Source organism: Oncorhynchus gorbuscha, linkage group LG23, assembly GCF_021184085.1.
Source record: "Oncorhynchus gorbuscha isolate QuinsamMale2020 ecotype Even-year linkage group LG23, OgorEven_v1.0, whole genome shotgun sequence".
In the NCBI taxonomy this organism is placed as follows: domain Eukaryota; kingdom Metazoa; phylum Chordata; class Actinopteri; order Salmoniformes; family Salmonidae; genus Oncorhynchus; species Oncorhynchus gorbuscha.
In genome coordinates this window covers 15,457,735-15,479,745 of record NC_060195.1, presented here as the reverse complement: position 1 = coordinate 15,479,745, position 22,011 = coordinate 15,457,735, and the positions used below count along the sequence as shown (strand labels likewise).

The following is a 22,011-nucleotide window of genomic DNA, read 5'->3' as shown; positions in this document are numbered from 1 at the left end:
AACAGAGAGAAGAGGAATAAACAACAAGAGGGAATAAACAACAGGAGAAGGGAATAAACAACAAGAGAAGGGAATAAACAACAAGAGAAGGGAATAAACAACAGGAGAAGGGAATAAACAAAGAGAAGGGAATAAACAACAAGAGAAGAGAAGGGAATAAACAACAGAGAAGGGAATAAACAACAAGAGAAGGGAATAAACAACAAGAGAAGGGAATAAACAACAGGGAATAAACAACAAGAGAAGGGAATAAACAAAGGAGAAGGGAATAAACAACAAGAGAAGGGAATAAACAACAAGAGAAGGGAATAAACAACAAGAGAAGGGAATAAACAACAAGAGAAGGGAATAAACAACAAGAGAAGGGAATAAACAACAAGAGGAATAAAAACAGGGAATAAACAACAAGAGAAGGGAATAAACAACAAGAGAAGGGAATAAACAACAGGAATAAACAACAAGAGAAGGAATAAACAACAAGAGAAGGGAATAAACAACAAGAGAAGGGAATAAACAACAAGAGAAGGAATAAACAACAAGAGAAGGGAATAAACAACAAGAAGGGAATAAACAACAAGAGGGAAGGGAATAAACAACAAGAGAAGGGAATAAACAACAAGAGAAGGGAATAAACAACAAGAGAGGGAAGAAGGGAATAAACAACAAGAGAAGGAATAAACAACAGGAGGAATAAACAACAAGAGAAGGGAATAAACAACAGGAGAAGGGAATAAACAACAGGAGAAGGGAATAAACAACAAGAGTAGGGAATAAACAACAAGAGAAGGGAATAAACAACAAGAGAAGGGAATAAACAACAATAGAAGTGAATAAACAACAAGAGAAGGGAATAAACAACAAGGGAATAAACAACAAGAGAAGTGAATAAACAATACGAGAAGGGAATAAACAACAAGAGAAGGGAATAAACAATATGAGAAGGGAATAAACAACAAGGGAATAAACAACAAGAGAAGTGAATAAACAACAAGAGAAGGGAATAAACAACAAGAGAAGGGAATAAACAACAAGAGAAGGGAATACACAATGAGAGAAGGGAATAAACAATAAGAGAAGGGAATAAACAATAAGAGAAGGGAATAAACAACAAGAGAAGGGAATAAACAACAAGAGAAGGGAATAAACAACAAGAGAAGGGACAATGAGAGAAGGGAATAAACAACAAGAGAAGGGAATAAAAACAGGGAATAAACAAAGAGAAGGGAATAAACAACAAGAGAAGGGAATAAACAATATGAGAAGAGAAGGGAGAGAAGGGAATAAACAATATGAGAAGGGAATAAACAATGAGAGAAGGGAATAAAAAACAAGAGAAGGGAATAAACAACAGGAGAAGGGAATAAACAATGAGAGAAGGGAATAAAAAACAAGAGAAGGGAATAAACAATATGAGAAGGGAATAAACAACAAGAGAAGGGAATAAACAACAAGAGAAGGGAATAAACAACAAGAGAAGGGAATAAACAACAAGAGAAGGGAATAAACAACAAGAGAAGGGAATAAACAACAAGAGAAGGGAATAAACAACAAGAGAAGGGAATAAACAATAAGAGAAGGGAATAAACAATATGAGAAGGGAATAAACAATGAGAGAAGGGAATAAAAAACAAGAGAAGGGAATAAACAATATGAGAAGGGAATAAACAACAAGAGAAGGGAATAAACAACAAGAGAAGGGAATAAACAACAAGAGAAGGGAATAAACAACAAGAGAAGGGAATAAACAACAGGAGAAGTGAATCTCATTTACAGCAATTGGAAATACGAAACATCAAATTGTTTTTTTAAACCATTCTGTTAGTGCTCCCTGTCCCTGGCATGGTGTTGCACAACTCTTGATTAAGTAGAGTTAGAAGACACCATGTCATGTTTCAAAACATCTCAGGATGATGTTTCAATAGTCTAAGTTTGTGCCAGCTTAGTTGCCACTAGCTTTGTGTTTCAAAGTGTTTCCTTTGAACAGTGTAGCATCCTCCCACAATGTGCAGCACTCAAGCTTTCAGCCAATCAGAACTCCCCTTCTGATCCCAATCCCTGACCCTATGGGCGGGTATTCACGATGCGTCTGAGTAGTAGAGCCGATCTAGGATCAGGTTCCCCCTGTCTATAAAATCGTATTCATTATGATTTGAAAGACTAAACTGATCCCCAGTCAGCACTCCTAGATCAGCACCGCTTTGTGAATAGGAGCCCTGGTCACTATGGTGACCTTGCAGAGAGTAGGATGGTGTTTCCCCTGATCATGGGAAAGGTTTGTTTTGTGTTGTCCCCTCTACTGGTTATGAGTGGGGGAGGGTAAGCTGATCTTAGACCTGTGCCCAGTAACCTCTTGTAGAGTGACCTTGTAGCCTGCTGCACTCTGCTGGCATTCTCTTACAGTTGGTCAGCACTACTCTGTCTCAGCAGCACAAACAGTGGGGTCTCTCACACACACATTCTCTCTCAAAAACCACCCCACTCACACATGCCATCAGAAAAGAGTGCTTTGTGTATTCACAGACTGGGCAGCAGCTAGAGAGAGAGAAAGAGAGAGAGAGAGGGAGAGAGAGAGAGAGAGAGATGTGGGTACAGGAAGAAGCTCTAAAGAGAGTTAACTGGAGAGAGAACGAAAGTGACAGATCAGACATCCAACACAGGAGAGAGAGAGAAATCAGAAAAAGAGAAAGTGAGAAAGATAGATCAGAGCAGGAAAGAGAGAGGGAGAGATCAGAACGAGAGAGATAGATCAGAGCAGGAGAGAAAAAGAGAGAGCTGTCTCTGAGGACAGACAGAGCCAGACCACCAGACAGTCAGTCTGAATGCTTAGTAGCTGAGAGCCGTGCTGAGAGCTGCGGCTGTTGGCATTATTGATTTCTGGGAGCTGTAAGCTGCTGGTACACATGGCGTGGTGCTGTTGCACTCCTCTCCGGGCCTCCTCGTCCTCCTGCTGCTCTCCGCTCCTCAAACGCTGCCCTCTCTTCCCAGGTTGGTTCCACTTCACACTGCCGTCTGTACCCACAGCCTGGAGCTGAGGCTAGTAGGTCACTGACATGAGAAGACAGAGAGCAGTATCTCACTCGTTCAGACAGATACTGCTGCTGTAGGTATATCTATATGATATGGGTAACAGGCTATCCCATGAAGGTATAGTATAGTACAGGGCATGGTGTGTCAGTGTGATGCTGTGTTAGGTGGTGTTTGATTGTGCTTGTTGTGTGTACTGTAGTTGCAGTCCTGTCTGTCATATTGTTACTAAACTGTACAGTTTGTTGTGTTCTGTGTCTCAGTGCAGCATAACGGACCAGTCAATCATTGTGTATTGTATTGTCTTTATGCTTTGTCCTGTGTAGAGAGTCTCTCTGCTATGTTGGGTAATATTACCAGTGTTACGACAAGGTCAGAAAGCATGAAGACAATTTTGACATTGACTGTCAGCTGTGGCTTACCAATACGGTTTTGTATACAATACACAAAGGCTTACCACTGTTTTGTTCCATTTACAGGGCATGCTTGTCCTTGTCTGAGTGTGTTCTAGTCTGAATGTTTTCTCGTCTTGCTGAGCTGATGTCTCATGGGTAACGCTCAGTGATGTGTGGGGTTTTGGGCTGATGATGTCAGTGCAGATGTTTGTCTCTGGGTCATTGTGTGACCTCTCTGCTTCTTGCCATTGTGTTTCCCATCCCCTGTCAACCCTTACCACAGCTTTTCCCAATCCTGGTCCCTGGACCCCAGGGGGTGCACGTTTTGGATTTTACCCTAGCACCACACATCTACATCTAATAATCAACTCATCATCAAGCTTTGATTATTTGAACCAGGTGTGTAGTGCTAGTATCTGTCTCTAGATCAGGGTGATCAGGGTGGCTGGTAAGGCCATACTAGTATCTGTCTCTAGATCAGGGTGGCTGGTAAGGCCATACTAGTATCTGTCTCTAGATCAGGGTGGCTGGTAAGGCCATACTAGTATCTGTCTCTAGATCAGGGTGGCTGGTAAGGCCATACTAGTATCTGTCTCTAGATCAGGGTGGCTGGTAAGGCCATACTAGTATCTGTCTCTAGATCAGGGTGGCTGGTAAGGCCATACTAGTATCTGTCTCTAGATCAGGGTGGCTGGTAAGGCCATACTAGTATCTGTCTCTAGATCAGGGTGATCAGGGCGGCTGGTAAGGCCATACTAGTATCTGTCTCTAGATCAGGGTGGCTGGTAAGGCCATACTAGTATCTGTCTCTAGATCAGGGTGGCTGGTAAGGCCATACTAGTATCTGTCTCTAGATCAGGGTGGCTGGTAAGGCCATACTAGTATCTGTCTCTAGATCAGGGTGGCTGGTAAGGCCATAGTGCTAGTATCTGTCTCTAGATCAGGGCGGCTGGTAAGGCCATAGTGCTAGTATCTGTCTCTAGATCAGGGTGGCTGGTAAGGCCATACTAGTATCTGTCTCTAGATCAGGGTGGCTGGTAAGGCCATACTAGTATCTGTCTCTAGATCAGGGTGGCTGGTAAGGCCATACTAGTATCTGTCTCTAGATCAGGGTGGCTGGTAAGGCCATACTAGTATCTGTCTCTAGATCAGGGTGGCTGGTAAGGCCATACTAGTATCTGTCTCTAGATCAGGGTGGCTGGTAAGGCCATACTAGTATCTGTCTCTAGATCAGGGTGGCTGGTAAGGCCATACTAGTATCTGTCTCTAGATCAGGGTGGCAGGCCATACTAGTATCTGTCTCTAGATCAGGGTGGCTGGTAAGGCCATACTAGTATCTGTCTCTAGATCAGGGTGGCTGGTAAGGCCATAGTGCTAGTATCTGTCTCTAGATCAGGGCGGCTGGTAAGGCCATAGTGCTAGTATCTGTCTCTAGATCAGGGTGGCTGGTAAGGCCATAGTGCTAGTATCTGTCTCTAGATCAGGGCGGCTGGTAAGGCCATACTAGTATCTGTCTCTAGATCAGGGTGGCTGGTAAGGCCATACTAGTATCTGTCTCTAGATCAGGGTGGCTGGTAAGGCCATACTAGTATCTGTCTCTAGATCAGGGTGGCTGGTAAGGCCATACTAGTATCTGTCTCTAGATCAGGGAGGCTGGTAAGGCCATAGTGCTAGTATCTGTCTCTAGATCAGGGTGGCTGGTAAGGCCATAGTGCTAGTATCTGTCTCTAGATCAGGGAGGCTGGTAAGGCCATAGTGCTAGTATCTGTCTCTAGATCAGGGAGGCTGGTAAGGCCATAGTGCTAGTATCTGTCTCTAGATCAGGGTGGCTGGTAAGGCCATACTGCTATGGCAAAGACAAACATTTGCAACCCTTGGGCTCCCCAGGACCAGGATTGGGAAGCGTTGTCTTACGATGTCTGATGGCTAGCTGCTTTTCTTGTAAAGACGACACGTCTGTTCACTATTTGCTGTATGACCTGTTTGTGATACAACATGTTCAACAAAATTTTCCTTCAGGACTAGTAAATGTGTCCTTCCTGGTATCCTTCTCCTCATCAGACTATTGATGGAGATATACGGAGAGGAATCCACTTTAGACTATTGTTACACTATTCTCCTTCCCCCTCCCAAACATTTACAGATGTGTGTTAGACTAATCTCCTTGATAGTTATTTAATCAGCTAACCACATCATATTCTATAGCAATCTGGTGCCCGAAGGCACAGTCGATGACATGGCGTGCAACCATTGGTTGATGCATGCAACGTCTGATCAGGGAAAGCGACCATTTACTGATGTGTGTCACACTTATCTCCTTCCCCCCTCCCAGACATCTCCCCTGCTGAGCTGGATGCACTATGGAGGGAACCACCGTACACGCTAGCGGGAACCAATGGGCACTTCACAGGAAATGATGTTAGGAATCGAGGTAGAGTACAGTAAAAAAGCCTTCGATGACCTTCACAAACATCCAGCTGATTCTGTCGCAATTATGTTCCTCCTTCCCATGTCCTGCATGAGTTATATTGCCCAGACTAATTTGGAGTTTGAATGTTTCTGGATTTGTACTGTAGCAAACAATGAAACATTGTATTACACTGTAGCCTAAACAACATAACAGTGGTGATTTAAGCGTGAGGATTCTTTCAGGCTGTTTGGGAGGATTCTTTCAGGCTGTTTGGGAGGATTCTTTCAGGCTGTTTGGGAGGAATCTTTCAGGCTGTTTGGGAGGATTCTTTCAGGCTGTTTGGGAGGAATCTTTCAGGCTGTTTGGGAGGATTCTTTCAGGCTGTTTGGGAGGATTCTTTCAGGCTGTTTGGGAGGATTCTTTCAGGCTGTTTGGGAGGATTCTTTCAGGCTGTTTGGGAGGATTCTTTCAGGCTGTTTGGGAGGATTCTTTCAGGCTGTTTGGGAGGAATCTTTCAGGCTGTTTGGGAGGAATCTTTCAGGCTGTTTGGGAGGAATCTTTCAGGCTGTTTGGGAGGAATCTTTCAGGCTGTTTGGGAGGATTCTTTCAGGCTGTTTGGGAGGAATCTTTCAGGCTGTTTGGGAGGATTCTTTCAGGCTGTTTGGGAGGAATCTTTCAGGCTGTTTGGGAGGAATCTTTCAGGCTGTTTGGGAGGAATCTTTCAGGCTGTTTGGGAGGAATCTTTCAGGCTGTTGTGTCATGCCACTGGTCACCGGTCAGTCCCAGACTGAGGATGTGTTTGGGACAATGGGACAACAACATGGGGAAGCCAGCCCAGCCGCTCATAAAGCCTTTGTGTGCGTGTGTTTCTGTGTGTGTGTGTGTGTGTGTGTGTGTGTGTGTGTGTGTGTGTGTGTGTGTGTGTGTGTGTGTGTGTGTGTGTGTGTGTGTGTGTGTGTGTGTGTGTGTGTGTGTGTGTGTGTGTGTTTCTGTGTGTGTGTGTGCGTGTGTGTGTGTGTGTGTGTGTGTGTGTGTGTGTGTGTGTGTGTGTGTGTGTGTGTGTGTGTGTGTGTGTGTGTGTGTGTGTGTGTGTGTGTGTGTGTGTGTGTGTGTGTGTGTGTGTGTGTGTGTGTGTGTGAAGCCGTCACCAGTCACAAAGCCCTGTCAGGAGAACCAGAGCAGGTCATTATATTGTAACAGACCATCTGGGAGCTGCAGTACGGTAATAGATGTATGGGCTATGATAGACTCTTCATGTCCTGTTGATGTTCTGGAGGAAAAAACTCATCACTATTGAAAACCTCTTCAGCTGGATCACAGAATACACTGTACACCAGCAGATATGCAACTTTAGTGTGAATATTCTCTCATACAGTAACATAGACAAACCACCAATTCTGTCACTTTGTCTCGTTACCTTGACTGGTTTGCATTCCAGAAGGATAGACAATGAAGCAATGTGGACACTAAATGATGGTAAATGCTGGTGTTGTTTTGTAGCCATGTCCACTATTTGGTCTCCATCCCCCTTCATAGTTGTCACACAACAAAGTTGATGGATGATCTTGAACTTGCTTACAGAGCACATGTTGCTGAAACAAAAGTTTATTTTTAAAATCAACCCCCAAACAACTGTATCATCCCCTTCCTTCCTGAGGGTTCCTCTGACCTGACCTCTGTTTCCTGGTTTCTCCAGGGGAGGAGGAGGGTCCGGGGGTGGAGTCTGGGGAAGGGGAGGCGGAGCTGGACAGTTACTGGACGAGGAAGGAGGCGTTCACCAGAGGAAGCACCGTGTCACTGGCTGTGGGAGAGAGGTTCTCCTCAGGTACTGTTCTACTCACAGATACTCGGATGTGTTCCAAATGACACCCGATTAACCATAGGTGCTACTTTTGACCCATACGGTGCTATTTGGGACAGCCAGGGTGTTTCTCTCTCTATTCTTGCTATGGATGTGCTAACTGCTAATGTTGTGGTGGTGCTGGTCATGCTGACCAGCTGCTGGTCATGGTTGTGTGGTGTGATGCTTATTGTGGATCTGTTGGTGTTGATGCTATCACAGCATCTCTATTGTATCCTGTCTCTGTCTAGACAGTCATCTAGATGATCACTTTATCATTAATGTTGTCTGTATGTATGTCAACATCCTGCAAGAAAACTGCTGACTCTTCATCTTCCCTTAACGCTAATGTTGCAGTAGACACAGCTACTTAGATACTCTATGATAATATGTTACTTTCCTCCAGCAGGTTCCTGTGTAGCTCTGTCCTAAATTGACCTAATGTTTAAAGGTCCCTTTTAAACGTCCACTAAGAGTCACTCAAGGCTGTAATAGATCTGTTATTCCTAGTCTAACACTGAGACACTCAATGAGCTCACTGAGCTCTGTAATACACTCAATGAGAATGGCTCTGTAATACACTCATTGAGCTCTGTAATACATTCACTGAGCTCTATAATACACTCACTGAGCTCTGTAATACACTCACTGAGCTCTATAATACACTCACTGAGCTCTATAATACACTCACTGAGCTCTGTAATACACTCACTGAGCTCTATAATACACTCACTGAGCTCTGTAATACACTCACTGAGCTCTATAATACACTCACTGAGCTCTGTAATACACTCACTGAGCTCTATAATACACTCACTGGGCTCTGTAATACACTCACTGAGAATGGCTCTAAAATTCACTCACTTACCTTCTGTGAAATGTCATATAAACAGCTTTACCTCTGCATATTGACCTCTACATGACAATATCACAGTATCAGTCAATACGCCTAGCGGTGATGATGAGACTGACAGTGTGTGTGTGCACGTGTGAATATGTGCGTGTGTACGTGCGTTTGTTGTGTGTGTGTTTGTGTGTGTGTTTGTGTGTGTGTAGACGTGGTTCTAGTGTTCAGCGGTCGGCGGTGCTCAGGTGTAATACCTGACTCTGAACTACAGGAGGCGCTCCGTACAAGACTCAGGGTCGTCGAGAGCAACAGTCAGGACGTCATTCAGCTCTTCAAGGTTAGTCACAGGTCTTAGGTCAGTTGTTAGAAGTTATAGAGGTCAAGGCATACCAAAACTGATGACCCAACCTTGACCAAAGGTGCAGTACCAACCGTTGTCCTGCTGAAAGATATCTCAAAGTGCTGTTTTCTCCCTGATGTATGGGCCAGGAGTCGTTTAGCATAAAGGTGACCTTCTCTGCATCCTCTCTGCTCCTTCATCAATGTCTTTGGTTCTTCTGCCTCCATACAGGACCTGTCTGCCCGTCTGCTGTCTGTCCACGCTGAGAAGGACAGCTTTGTCATCACCTTCAAGACTGTAGAGGAGATCTGGAAGTTCTCTACCTACCTGGCTCTGGGTATGCTGTACTATCCTAGTCTACCTGACATGGATGAAACTCTCATTTACACAGTCTGATAGCTGATTATTATGTCCAGCCTGGTTAGAAGTTGCCAATAAGCACAGATCTAGGACCAGCGTCCCCGCACCCAATCCTAACGAATCGACCCGGAAAAAACAGGCCTTACATCAGGATGTAGGGATAACTTCCTCTTGCTTCGTTGTGTGTCTAGGCTGTGTGGCGTGGTGAACCTTATGAACAGCATATGCCATGTTATAAACACCTTATGACATGTTATGAACATATTATGTGCATTTTGTATGTCCAGGCTATGTGGCGCGGTGCCTGGAGAATTTCCTGTGTGACCAGTCATTCTGGCTGGACACTGAGCTGCTGAGGGACTTGGAGATCACTGTGACTGTAGACGAGGAACACCTGGCAACACTCTACCTGGGACTGCTGCTGCAGGAGGGTGAACGAACACCTTATAAACTCTTTATAAACACCCTATGAACAACGTATGAACACCTTATGACATGTTATAATCATATTATGAACAACACCTGGCCACACTACCTGGGACTGCTGCTGCAGGAGGGTGAACGAACGCCTTATAAACTCTTTATAAACACCCTATGAACCTTATAAACTCTTTATAAACACCCTATGAACAACTTATGAACACCTTATGACATGTTATAACCATATTATGAACAACACCTGGCCACACTACCTGGGACTGCTGCTGCAGGAGGGTGAACGAACGCCTTATAAACTCTTTATAAACACCCTATGAACAACTTATGAACACCTTATGACATGTTATAACCATATTATGAACAACACCTGGCCACACTACCTGGGACTGCAAGTTTAGAAGGTTTGGGATGGACACTTGAACTCCTTATGACAGGTTATGAACACCATATCAGCATCTTATGAAGTCTTTATAGACATCACTTCAGTGTTAATTTGCTAAATTGTAATTACTTCGCTACTTCGTTTGCACACACTGTATATAGACGTTCTTTTTTTCTATTGTGTTATTGACTTATTTATTGTTTACTCCATGTGTAACTCTGTGTTGTTGTTTGTGTTGAACTGCTTTGCTTTATCTTGGCCAGGTCGCAGTTGTAAATGAGAACTTGTTCTCAACTAGCCTACCTGGTTAAATTACATCTTATGAACAGTTTATAAACTACTAATGGACATGTTATGAAGACCTTACACACTCTACGAACTCCTTATGGACAGCTTATGTGCTCTACTTTCCTGACCTTCATCATCAACATCAGTTTACATCACACTCCCCTCAGAGAAGAACAGAAGCACAAAATGTCAACTTATTAGTATACGTTCCGGCGCCGACTGAGATGAGTCTCGCTTCGCGTTCCTAGGAAACCATGCAGTTTTTTGTTTTTTTTGTACGTGTTATTTCTTACATTAGTACCCCAGGTCATCTTAGGTTTCATTACATACAGTCGAGAAGAACTACTGAATATAAGATCAGCGTCAATTCACCATCAGTACGACCAAGAATATGTTTTCCGTGACGCGGATCCTGCGTTCTCAATTCAATGGCTCAGACACAAGAGGCATGTGGCAGGGTCTACAGTCAATCACGGACTACAAGAAGAAACCCAGCCCAGTCACGGACCAGGATGTCTTGCTCCCAGGCAGACTAAATAACTTTTTTGCCCGCTTTGAGGACAATACAGTGCCACTGACACGGCCTGCAACGAAAACATGCGGTCTCTCCTTCACTGCAGCTGAGGTGAGTAAGACATTTAAACGTGTTAACCCTCGCAAGGCTGCAGGCCCAGACGGCATCAATCCCTATACCAGTCTGCTGTTCCCACATGCTTCAAGAGGGCCACCATTGTTCCTGTTCCCAAGAAAGCTAAGGTAACTGAGCTAAACGACTACCGCCCCGTAGCACTCACTTCCGTCATCATGAAGTGCTTTGAGAGACTAGTCAAGGACCATATCACCTCCACCCTACCTGACACCCTAGACCCACTCCAATTTGCTTACCGCCCAAATAGGTCCACAGACGATGCAATCTCAACCACACTGCACACTGCCCTAACCCACCTGGACAAGAGGAATACCTATGTGAGAATGCTGTTCATCGACTACAGCTCTGCATTCAACACCATAGTACCCTCCAAGCTCGTCATCAAGCTCGAGACCCTGGGTCTCAACCCCGCCCTGTGCAACTGGGTACTGGACTTCCTGACGGGCCGCCCCCCAGGTGGTGAGGGTAGGCAACAACATCTCCTCCCCGCTGATCCTCAACACGGGGGCCCCACAAGGGTACGTTCTGAGCCCTCTCCTGTACTCCCTGTTCACCCACGACTGCGTGGCCACGCACGCCTCCAACTCAATCATCAAGTTTGCGGACGACACAACAGTGGTAGGCTTGATTACCAACAACGACGAGACGGCCTACAGGGAGGAGGTGAGGGCCCTCTGAGTGTGGTGTCAGGAAAATAACCTCACACTCAACGTCAACAAAACTAAGGAGATGATTGTGGACTTCAGGAAACAGCAGAGGGAACACCCCCCTATCCACATCGATGGAACAGTAGTGGAGAGGGTAGCTAGTTTTAAGTTCCTCGGCATACACATCACAGACAAACTGAATTGGTCCACTCACACTGACAGCGTCGTGAAGAAGGCACAGCAGCGCCTCTTCAACCTCAGGAGGCTGAAGAAATTTGGGTTGTCACCAAAAGCACTCACAAACTTCTACAGATGCACAATCGAGAGCATCCTGGCGGGCTGTATCACCGCCTGGTACGGCAACTGCTCCGCCCTCAACCGTAAGGCTCTCCAGAGGGTAGTGAGGACTGCACAACGCATCACCGGGGGCAAACTACCTGCCCTCCAGGACACCTACACCACCCGATGTTACAGGAAGGCCATAAAGATCATCAAGGACATCAACCACCCGAACCACTGCCTGTTCACCCCGCTATCATCCAGAAGGCGAGGTCAGTACAGGTGCATCAAAGCTGGGACCGAGAGACTGAAAAACAGCTTCTATCTCAAGGCCATCAGACTGTTAAACAGCCACCACTAACATTGAGTGGCTGCTGCCAACACACTGTCATTGACACTGACCCAACTCCAGCCACTTTAATAATGGGAATTGATGGGAAATTATGTAAATATATCACTAGCCACTTTAAACAATGCTACCTTATATAATGTTACTTACCCTACATTATTCATCTCATATGCATATGTATATACTGTACTCTACATCATCGACTGCATCCTTATGTAATACATGTATCACTAGCCACTTTAACTATGCTACTTTGTTTACTTTGTCTACACACTCATCTCATATGTATATACTGTACTCGATACCATCTACTGTATGCTGCTCTGTACCATCACTCATTCATATATCCTTATGTACATATTCCTTATCCCCTTACACTGTGTATAAAACAGTAGTTTTGGAATTGTTAGTTAGATTACTTGTTGGTTATCACTGCATTGTCGGAACTAGAAGCACAAGCATTTCGCTACACTCGCATTTAACATCTGCTAACCATGTGTATGTGACAAATAAAATTTGATTTGATTTGATTTGATTTATTACTCAACCACTGAACTGAAGGGACATGTTCATGATATTTCAGCAGTTGTTCCAGATACCTAGAAATTAAACACACTTTAACTGATGACGTGTTCTGAATGTTCAGAGATCAAGTAAAACAACAAAACAACCACAGTGCCCCTTTTCACTTTACAATTTGTCAGCCATTAACTCAACATACTTTAGAGAGGTATTTTCCTACACTGCATTTCCATTGTAGACATACTGTTTTAAGAGGAAGTACTGTTCTCCCTAATGGCTGAGAGGAATCAATAGCCAGTGAAGGCGTGTGTATGTTGAGAATGGATCTTTAAAACAGGACTCTGTGACGTAGGACAGAGCCTCAGTTCCATGAAAAGATCCCTTTAGTTCAGTCGAATGTTCATTCTTCACAGAAACCTGCATCTGGTGTGGTGTTCGTTGCATGTTATTTACCTGTATGTATCTCTCTCCCCCAGGTTCGTTCTTCGCCAAGGCGCTGGTGAGCAGTGGCGAGCATAGTGATGAGGAGGAGGAGCTGTGTTTCAGACGTAACGATTTGCTGATGGTTAGAGACACGGGGCAGGACAGTCACTGGGAGGGCACCCTTCTCTCCACCGGACAACACGGACTAGTGCCTGTCAACACCATGCAGCCGCTGCCATACCCCTTCTACCAGTGAGTTACCTGGTCCCTAACCTATACCCCTTCTACCAGTGAGTTACCTGGTCCCTAACCTATACCCCTTCTACCAGTGAGTTTCCTAGTCCCTAACCTATACCCCTTCTACCAGTGAGTTACCTAGTCCCTAACCTATACCCCTTCTACCAGTGAGTTACCTAGTCCCTAACCTATACCCCTTCTACCAGTAAGTCACATTACATCTTATGCTGTATGTACACCTTATAACATGACACAGTGACATACTCAGTCACCCTATAAGCTATCAACCTCTATCCTTAATTTTCACACTTGTGTTTCCTCTCGTCTTAGATTTTTTAGTGAAATATGGCAGCCATTTTGTCCCAAGCTGATGTGTTTCCTGTTTGTGTAGGTGGTTTCTGAGGAAGTACTCTGACTGTGCCGGATGCTCCCCTTCAGAGAGAGGACAATTTGACCACCCTATAGGTGAGGCCCTTACCCTAAACATAACACTAAACCTAGTCCTAAACCTAACCCTAAACCTAACCCTAACCCTAAATCTAACCCTAAACCTAACCCTTTAGAGAGAGGACAGTTTGACCACCCTATAGGTGAGGCCCTTGCCCTAAACCTAACCCTTCAGAGAGAGGACAGTTTAACCACCCTGTAGGTGAGGCCCTTACCCTAAACCTAACCCTTCAGAGAGATGACAGTTTCATCACCCTATAGGTGAGGCCCTTACCCTAAACCTAACCCTTCAGAGAGATGACAGTTTGACCACCCTATAGGTGAGGCTCTTACCCTAAACCTAACCCTTCAGAGAGATGACAGTTTCATCACCCTATAGGTGAGGCCCTTACCCTAAACCTAACCCTTCAGAGAGATGACAGTTTGACCACCCTATAGGTGAGGCTCTTACCCTAAACCTAACCCTTCAGAGAGATGACAGTTTCATCACCCTATAGGTGAGGCCCTTACCCTAAACCTAACCCTTCAGAGAGATGACAGTTTGACCACCCTATAGGTGAGGCTCTTACCCTAAACCTAACCCTTCAGAGAGATGACAGTTTCATCACCCTATAGGTGAGGGCAGGAACTTACAGGGTTCCACAGCACACTACACTCATGCCATGGCCTGTGTTCATTACACATACTAGGTATTTCCTCCAACCCCCTCTCCTCTCCCCTCCCCTTGCAGTAACCGGATCCTGTGAGGCTGTAGTGGACCACAACCCAGTAGGTTCTGATGAGCTCCAGCTGAGTCAAGGTGACCTGATTGAGATACAGGGGATGCTACTCCGAGGTCTGGACCTGTTCATAGGAACACACTGCTCTACAGGAAACACCGGCTTCGTACACAAGGCTCACGTCAAGCCACTCAACGCCAAACCCCCGTAAGAGCAATACATTTAAACGTAAAATGTTTAGTCATGTAGCAGACACTCTTATCCAGAGCGACTTGCAATTAGTGCATTCATCTTAAGATAGCTAGGTGGGACAAGCACATATCACAGGAATATTAAATACACTTTTCCTTAATAAAGTAGCTGTCAGCAAAGTCAGAGCTAGAAGTGGGGGGGTCGAGGTGAGGAGGGGGATTATTTAAGATACTCATTGAGGAGGCAGAGTTTCAGGGGTTTTTGTAAGTTGGGCAGGGAATGTTGTCCTAACTTCAGGGGGAAGCTGGTTCCACAACTATGGTGCCAGGACGGAGAAGAGCTTGGACTGGGCTGAGTGGGACCTGCCCTCCCATAGGGGTAGGAGGGCCAAGAGACCAGATGTGGCAGAACGGAGAGCTCGGGATGGGGTGTAGGGTTTAAGCATAGGGAGGGGCAGTTCCTCTTGCTGGTCTGTAGGAAAGCACCATGATCTTGTAGTGGATGTGAGCTTCGACTGGAAGGGAGTGCAGTGTCTGGAGGAGCGGGGTGACATGAGATAACCAGGTGGGCTGCAGCGTTCTGGATAAGTTGCAGGGGTTTGATGGCATAAAAGCATTACAATACCAAACCACTGTGAGGGCTATAGATAACAGCATTACAATACCAAACCACTGTGAGGGCTATAGATAACAGCATTACAATACCAAACCACTGTGAGGTCTATACATAACAGCATTACAATACCAAACCACTGTGAGGGCTATAGATAACAGCATTACAATAACAAACCACTGTGAGGGCTATAGATAACAGCATTACAATACCAAACCACTGTGAGGGCTATAGATAACAGCATTACAATACCAAACCACTGTGAGGACTATACATAACAGCATTACAATACCAAACCACTGTGAGGGCTATACATAACAGCATTACAATACCAAACCACTGTGAGGACTATACATAACAGCATTACAATACCAAACCACTGTGAGGGCTATAGATAACAGCATTACAATACCAAACCACTGTGAGGGCTATAGATAACAGCATTACAATAACAAACCACTGTGAGGGCTATACATAACAGCATTACAATACCAAACCACTGTGAGGGCTATACATAACAGCATTACAATACCAAACCACTGTGAGGGCTATAGATAACAGCATTACAATAACAAACCACTGTGAGGGCTATACATAACAGCATTACAATACCAAACCACTGTGAGGGCTATACATAACAGCATTACAATACCAAACCACTGTGAGGGCTATACATAACAACATTGGTGGATGGAGAAGTAGAGAGATGGAGGGGTGGGGGGATGGAGGAGTAGAGAGATGGAGGGGTGGGGGGTGGAGGAGTACAGAGATGGAGGGGTGGGGGGATGGAGGAGTAGAGAGATGGAGGTGTGGGGGATGGAGGAGTAGAGAGATGGAGGGGTGGGGGATGGAGGAGTAGAGAGATGGACGTGTGGGGGATGGGGGATGGAGGAGTAGAGAGATAGAGGGGTGGGGGGATGGAGGAGTAGAGAGATAGAGGGGTGGGGGATGGGGGGGTGGAGGAGTAGAGAGATAGAGGGGTGGAGGATGGAGGAGTAGAGAGATAGAGGGGTGGAGGATGGAGGAGTAGAGAGATAGAGGGGTGGGGGGATGGGGGGTGGAGGAGTAGAGATAGAGGGGTGGAGGATGGAGGAGTAGAGAGATAGAGGGGTGGGGGGATGGAGGAGTAGAGAGATAGAGGGGTGGAGGATGGAGGAGTAGAGAGATAGAGGGGTGGGGGGATGGGGGGTGGAGGAGTAGAGAGATAGAGGGGTGGAGGATGGAGGAGTAGAAAGATAGAGGGGTGGAGGATGGAGGAGTAGAGAGATAGAGGGGTGGGGGGATGGGGGTGGAGGAGTAGAGAGATAGAGGGGTGGAGGATGGAGGGTAGAGGGAGTGGTGGGGGATGGGGGATGGAGGAGTAGAGAGATAGAGGGGTGGGGGGATGGGGGATGGAGGAGTAGAGAGATAGACGGGTGGAGGATGGAGGAGTAGAGAGATAGAGGGGTGGAGGATGGAGGAGTAGAGAGATAGAGGGGTGGAGGATGGAGGAGTAGAGAGATAGAGGGGTGGAGGATGGAGGAGTAGAGATATAGAGGGGTGGGGGGATGGGGGGTGGAGGAGTAGAGAGATAGAGGGGTGGAGGATGGAGGAGTAGAGAGATAGAGGGGTGGGGGATGGGGGATGGAGGAGTAGAGAGATAGAGGGGTGGGGGGATGGGGGGGTGGAGGAGTAGAGAGATAGAGGGGTGGGGGATGGGGGGTGGAGGAGTAGAGAGATCGAGGGGTGGGGGGATGGGGGGATGGAGGAGTAGAGAGATGGAGGGGTGGGGGATGGAGGAGAAGAGAGATGGAGGGGTGGGTGGATGGAGGAGAAGAGAGATGGAGGGGTGGGGGGATGGAGGAGAAGAGAGATGGAGGGGTGGGGGATGGGGGTGGGGGGATGGAGGAGAAGAGAGATGGAGGGATGGGGGGATGGAGGAGAAGAGAGATGGAGGGGTGGGGGGATGGAGGAGAAGAGAGATGGAGGGGTGGGTGGATGGAGGAGAAGAGAGATGGAGGGGTGGGGGATGGAGGAGAAGAGAGATTGAGGGGTGGGGGGATGGGGGTGGGGGATGGAGGAGAAGAGAGATGGAGGGATGGGGGGATGGAGGAGAAGAGAGATGGAGGGGTGGGGGATGGAGGAGAAGAGAGATGGAGGGGTGGCGGGATGGAGGAGAAGAGAGATGGAGGGGTGGGGGGATGGAGAAGTAGAGAGATGGAGGGGTGGGGGGATGGGGGTGGGGGATGGGGGATGGAGGAGAAGAGAGATGGAGGGGTGGGGGGATGGAGAAGTAGAGAGATGGAGGGGTGGGAGGATGGAGGAGTAGAGAGATGGAGGGGTGGAGGATGGAGGAGTAGAGAGATGGAGAGGTGGGGGATGGGGGGATGGAGGAGAAGAGAGATGGAGAGGGCAGGGATGGAAGGATACATGGTTGCAGAGGGGTGTAGGGGTAAAGGGAGGGAGGTGTAGAGAGATGGAGGTGTGGGGGTGGTGGGATGGAAGGATGAAGGTATGTAGGGTTGGATGGAGGAATGGAGGGATAGAGAGATGGAAGGGGGGAGGGATGGAGGGGTGGTTGAGAGCAGTCATGTGGGTGATAATGCTTTCTTTGTCTCTCTTCACTCCCTCTCTCTGCCCTCTCACTTTCGCTCTCTCTCCCTCCTTGTCAGAGACAGACAACTGGTGTTTCTGAGTGAGGAGGAACGTGCGTCAATGGCCCAGATTAACCCCTGCAGTAGTGAACCCAGAGACAGCGGCCTCCTAGAAAGACTCTTCTCCTCTGACATCAGTACTGTCTACAGACTAGGTAGGAGAGGATCCCTCAGTCTATACAGTATAGGGAATTACTGAGTGCTGTCAGACTACTGTAGGTAGGGAACCACTGTGTTTTACTGAGTGCTGTCAGACTACTGTAAGTAGGGAACCACTGTGTTTTACTGAGTGCTGTCAGACTACTGTAAGTAGGGAACCACTGTGTTTTTAATGAGTACTGTCAGACTACTGTAGGTAGGGAACCACTGTGTTATACTGAGTACTGTCAGACTACTGTAGGTAGGGAACCACTGTGTTATACTGAGTACTGTCAGACGACTGTAGGTAGGGAAACACTGTGTTATACTGAGTACTATCAGACTACTGTAGGTAGGGAACCACTGTGTTATACTGAGTACTATCAGACTACTGTAGGTAGGGAACCACTGTGTTATACTGAGTACTATCAGACCACTGTAGGTAGGGAACCACTGTGTTATACTGAGTACTGTCAGACCACTGTAGCTAGGGACCACTGTGTTATACTGAATGCTGCTTGACTGTATTTAAAGACCTGTACTGTATGCTTTATCAATAGGTAAGTTATGCTAAAACAGCTGCAGTACAGAGGACCCTTAGGCCTACAGCCCCATTTCATTTCAATAACTTAGCTTCTCAAAGAAGCCCTCTGGTGGTCAAACTAGCATTAACTAGCATAAATGGCAACAATGGCTGACAGTTAAATAATGTGCCATAGAATTCTGCGTGAGCCCGCAGTCTGTGCTACATTACATTAACGTAAGAACCACTGTATGTGAAACACCAGTTAAATATATATTTCTTCCTGCAGATAGACTGGATCAGTCTGACTTTACGTACATCAGAAACCAACCAAAACAAGGTTAGTAATACGTTATCTATTAACAAGGTAATAAGATATTTATGAAAGTTAATACGTTGTTTATCAGATTGTTAATACAACCTCAGCTGAATGGTAGAAGATTGTTTAGAGGTCGATATATCCTTCTGTCTCAGTCAAAGCCAAGAACATTTTCTCCCTGACTGTCCCATTTTACATGGGACAGGGAAGTAACTTTCACTGGGGACGCCCATTCAGAAATGGCAATTTTATCATTGGAATGTGATACAAAATGAGGCAACAGTGTGCTTTAGGACCATGCAGACTCCTCCGAGTGGTCGGGTAGACTGTTTGGAGTGTTAATCCGACTGGATAAAATAAAAAAACATATAAAACCAAAGTTGCGCCCATGACAAGGGAGATAATATTTTATTAATTTGTTGAACAGGCACATATTGCAGCACCAAGCTGAACTGCTAGGAGAGTCAAGGAAGTTTCATAGCTGCATTTCTAATGTACAGTACATGGATTTTCATATACAGTGTACCGAAACCTTTACATTCAGTGTTCATATCTTTCTCTCTCAGAGCATAAGGCCCCCGCCAGCGCCCGGCAGTCCATCATCTCAGAGAAGAGTGACGCTACACCCCCCTACCACTCCTCCCCCCGCCCCTCTCTCTCTCACTCCTCGCCCCGCCCCTCCTTCTACGCCTCCCAGAATGCTTTGGGGCGTGGCGGTGACGGGGAGTTGCTGTCCTTCAGTCTGGACGACACCTTCAGAGAGATGAATGAGTTCCAGGAAGACCCACCCCTTTTCCTGGAGGAGGGGAGCTGGGAGGGGGTGGAGTCAGAGGTCTGTGACCCAACCCTGACTCTGCTCAACATGCATCACTTCCAGGTGAGAGGTCATTGAAATTGAAGAGATTTAGGGTTTTTTGTCTGGTTTGTATAGTTGTTTAATTCACTGTTGATTGTCAATAAAGTAATCTATTACATTAATTTTCCATCCTCTCCTCTCCTCCTCTTCCCTCTCCTCTCCTCTCCTCTCCTCTCCTCTCCTCTCCTCTCCCTCCTCTCCTCTCCTCTCCTCTCCCTCCTCTCCTCTCCTCTCCTCTCCTCTCCTTCCTCTCCTCTCTCCTCTCATCTCATCTCATCTCATCTCCTCTCCTCTCATCTCATCTCATCTCATCTCCTCTCTCTCTCTCCTCTCCTCTCCTCTCCTCTCCTCTCCTCTCCTCTCCTCTCCTCTCCTCTCCTCTCCTCCCTCCCCTCCCCTCCCCTTCCCTCCCCTCTCCTCCAGGAGGACTTCCTGCCCCTCTATGACCTAAACCACTCCTTCCTGTGGCTGACGTTCTCAGGACAGAGTGAGGATGAGTTACTGGGCCATCTGGAGATTGTCAGGGAGGGGGCTAAGAGAACGGGCATGGCCTGGGCACACCGACGGGCATGCTTCCTACTGGGGAGGCTCTGCGCCAAGAAGCTCAAGTACTCCCAGGTAGGGCAGAAGAGAGGAACACTGGAGTATGTACACATGCACACACACATTTATGCATACACACACAAACACACATACATAATAATAATATGTTAATTTAAGAGCACTAAAAGTTAAATTAAGAGCACACATATGAGTGTGCTCTTAAATGAACTTAAATGTTAATCTCCCATCCCTCTCTCCCAGGCCCGTGTGTATTACGAGGAAGCCCTTGGCATCTCTGTTGATGGTTTCTCTGACCTCCCTCTCCTCATCGCCCTCTACACCAACCTCACAGCCATCTACCTCAAACAGAAGATGGCCGACAAGCTGCCCCCGACCCTGGAGAAGGCCAGTGCTCTGCTCCTCTGCCTCCCCAGCCACACCTTCACCTCCCTGGATGAGTTTGAGCTGCTGAAGCTTGTGCTGCAGAGGTCTGTGGTGGAAGGGGACAAACACCTGGAGGCACGGGTCTGTTACCTCACCGCCAGCCTCTTCCTCCTCCTTAGGTTGGTGTTGTCTGTGTTGTCAATGCTTCCAAATGGCATCCAATTCCCTATATAGTGCAATTCTTTTGACCAGGTCCCATAGTGCTCTGGTCAAAAATAGTGCACTATATAGTGAATAGGGTGCCATGTTGGACACACTCTATGTCCTTTGTTTCGATATATCTGTGAAAAGTTTGTTATAAATCAAATATATAGTCATTATTTGTACGATTATTAATACAGAAAGATAGATGACGCCCTGCCCTTCGTGGAGCGCCTCCAGTTCCTCACCGTTACCCTGTCTGCTGAGGAGGGGCGCCGCATCGCCCCCCTGGACCTCAACTGGCTCCTGTCCCGGCTCTACCACCGTAAATACATGCCCTACCTGGCCCTGGCATCACTCAGCCTTGACTCTGGACAGGAGCACTCACTACAGGACGCCTTCCACAGGATAGAACTGTTCAGCAGGAACTCGGTAGGCTATGGTTTGTTTGTTAGGTCATCACATTCTAATATTCCAAAAACAAATGACACATTGATACAAAGTATACAACAGAAACATTGGAAAAATCCGACACACATACCAAAAAAATCAACATTTTCCATAGGTGCGTCTGAATCCGCGATGGAAAGAGGGGACGTCTCTCCTCCCCGCCCAGATCGTGGTGTATCTTCAGCAGGCTCTAGCCATTGCGGAGCGGGGTGAGGACCTTAAGACACAGAGGGACCTGTGTCTGGGATTGGCCTGTGTGTACCAGCAACACGGCGCCCTGGTGAAGGCCCTGCCCTGTGCCCAGCAGGCTGTACAGACCGGGGGAGGTATCAACGAGGAGGAGGGGTTCGAGGCTTCAGTACTGCTGGGATGGTTGTTAGTCCTGACGGGAGAGGCTGAGAGTGCACAGCACACCCTGCAGCCACTACTGCAGTCTCTACAGGTAACTACAGTCTCTACAGGTAACTGCAGTCTCTACAGGTAACTACGGTCTCTACAGGTAAATACAGTCTCTACAGGTAACTACAGTCTCTACAGGTAACTACTGTCTCTACAGGTAACTAC

At 46.7% G+C, this 22,011-nt stretch overlaps 1 protein-coding gene across 1 annotated transcript in view; it reads left to right on the top strand.

The window, feature by feature from the left end:
• The first annotated feature begins 1,628 nt into the window (after window positions 1–1,628).
• The window catches only part of LOC124010622 (SH3 domain and tetratricopeptide repeat-containing protein 2-like), a 35,263-nt gene continuing 14,880 nt past the window's right edge, over window positions 1,629–22,011 (top strand). Inside the window, exons 1-16 of the mRNA XM_046323293.1 lie at window positions 1,629–2,985; window positions 5,752–5,850; window positions 7,526–7,654; window positions 8,726–8,853; window positions 9,088–9,193; window positions 9,504–9,647; window positions 13,247–13,445; window positions 13,822–13,895; window positions 14,608–14,803; window positions 18,052–18,188; window positions 18,984–19,034; window positions 19,580–19,890; window positions 20,293–20,487; window positions 20,674–20,975; window positions 21,198–21,429; window positions 21,563–21,889. Coding sequence (XP_046179249.1) covers window positions 2,901–2,985; window positions 5,752–5,850; window positions 7,526–7,654; window positions 8,726–8,853; window positions 9,088–9,193; window positions 9,504–9,647; window positions 13,247–13,445; window positions 13,822–13,895; window positions 14,608–14,803; window positions 18,052–18,188; window positions 18,984–19,034; window positions 19,580–19,890; window positions 20,293–20,487; window positions 20,674–20,975; window positions 21,198–21,429; window positions 21,563–21,889 — 2,715 coding nt within the window. The 5' untranslated portion in view covers window positions 1,629–2,900. The remainder of the gene's footprint in view (window positions 2,986–5,751; window positions 5,851–7,525; window positions 7,655–8,725; window positions 8,854–9,087; window positions 9,194–9,503; window positions 9,648–13,246; window positions 13,446–13,821; window positions 13,896–14,607; window positions 14,804–18,051; window positions 18,189–18,983; window positions 19,035–19,579; window positions 19,891–20,292; window positions 20,488–20,673; window positions 20,976–21,197; window positions 21,430–21,562; window positions 21,890–22,011) is intronic.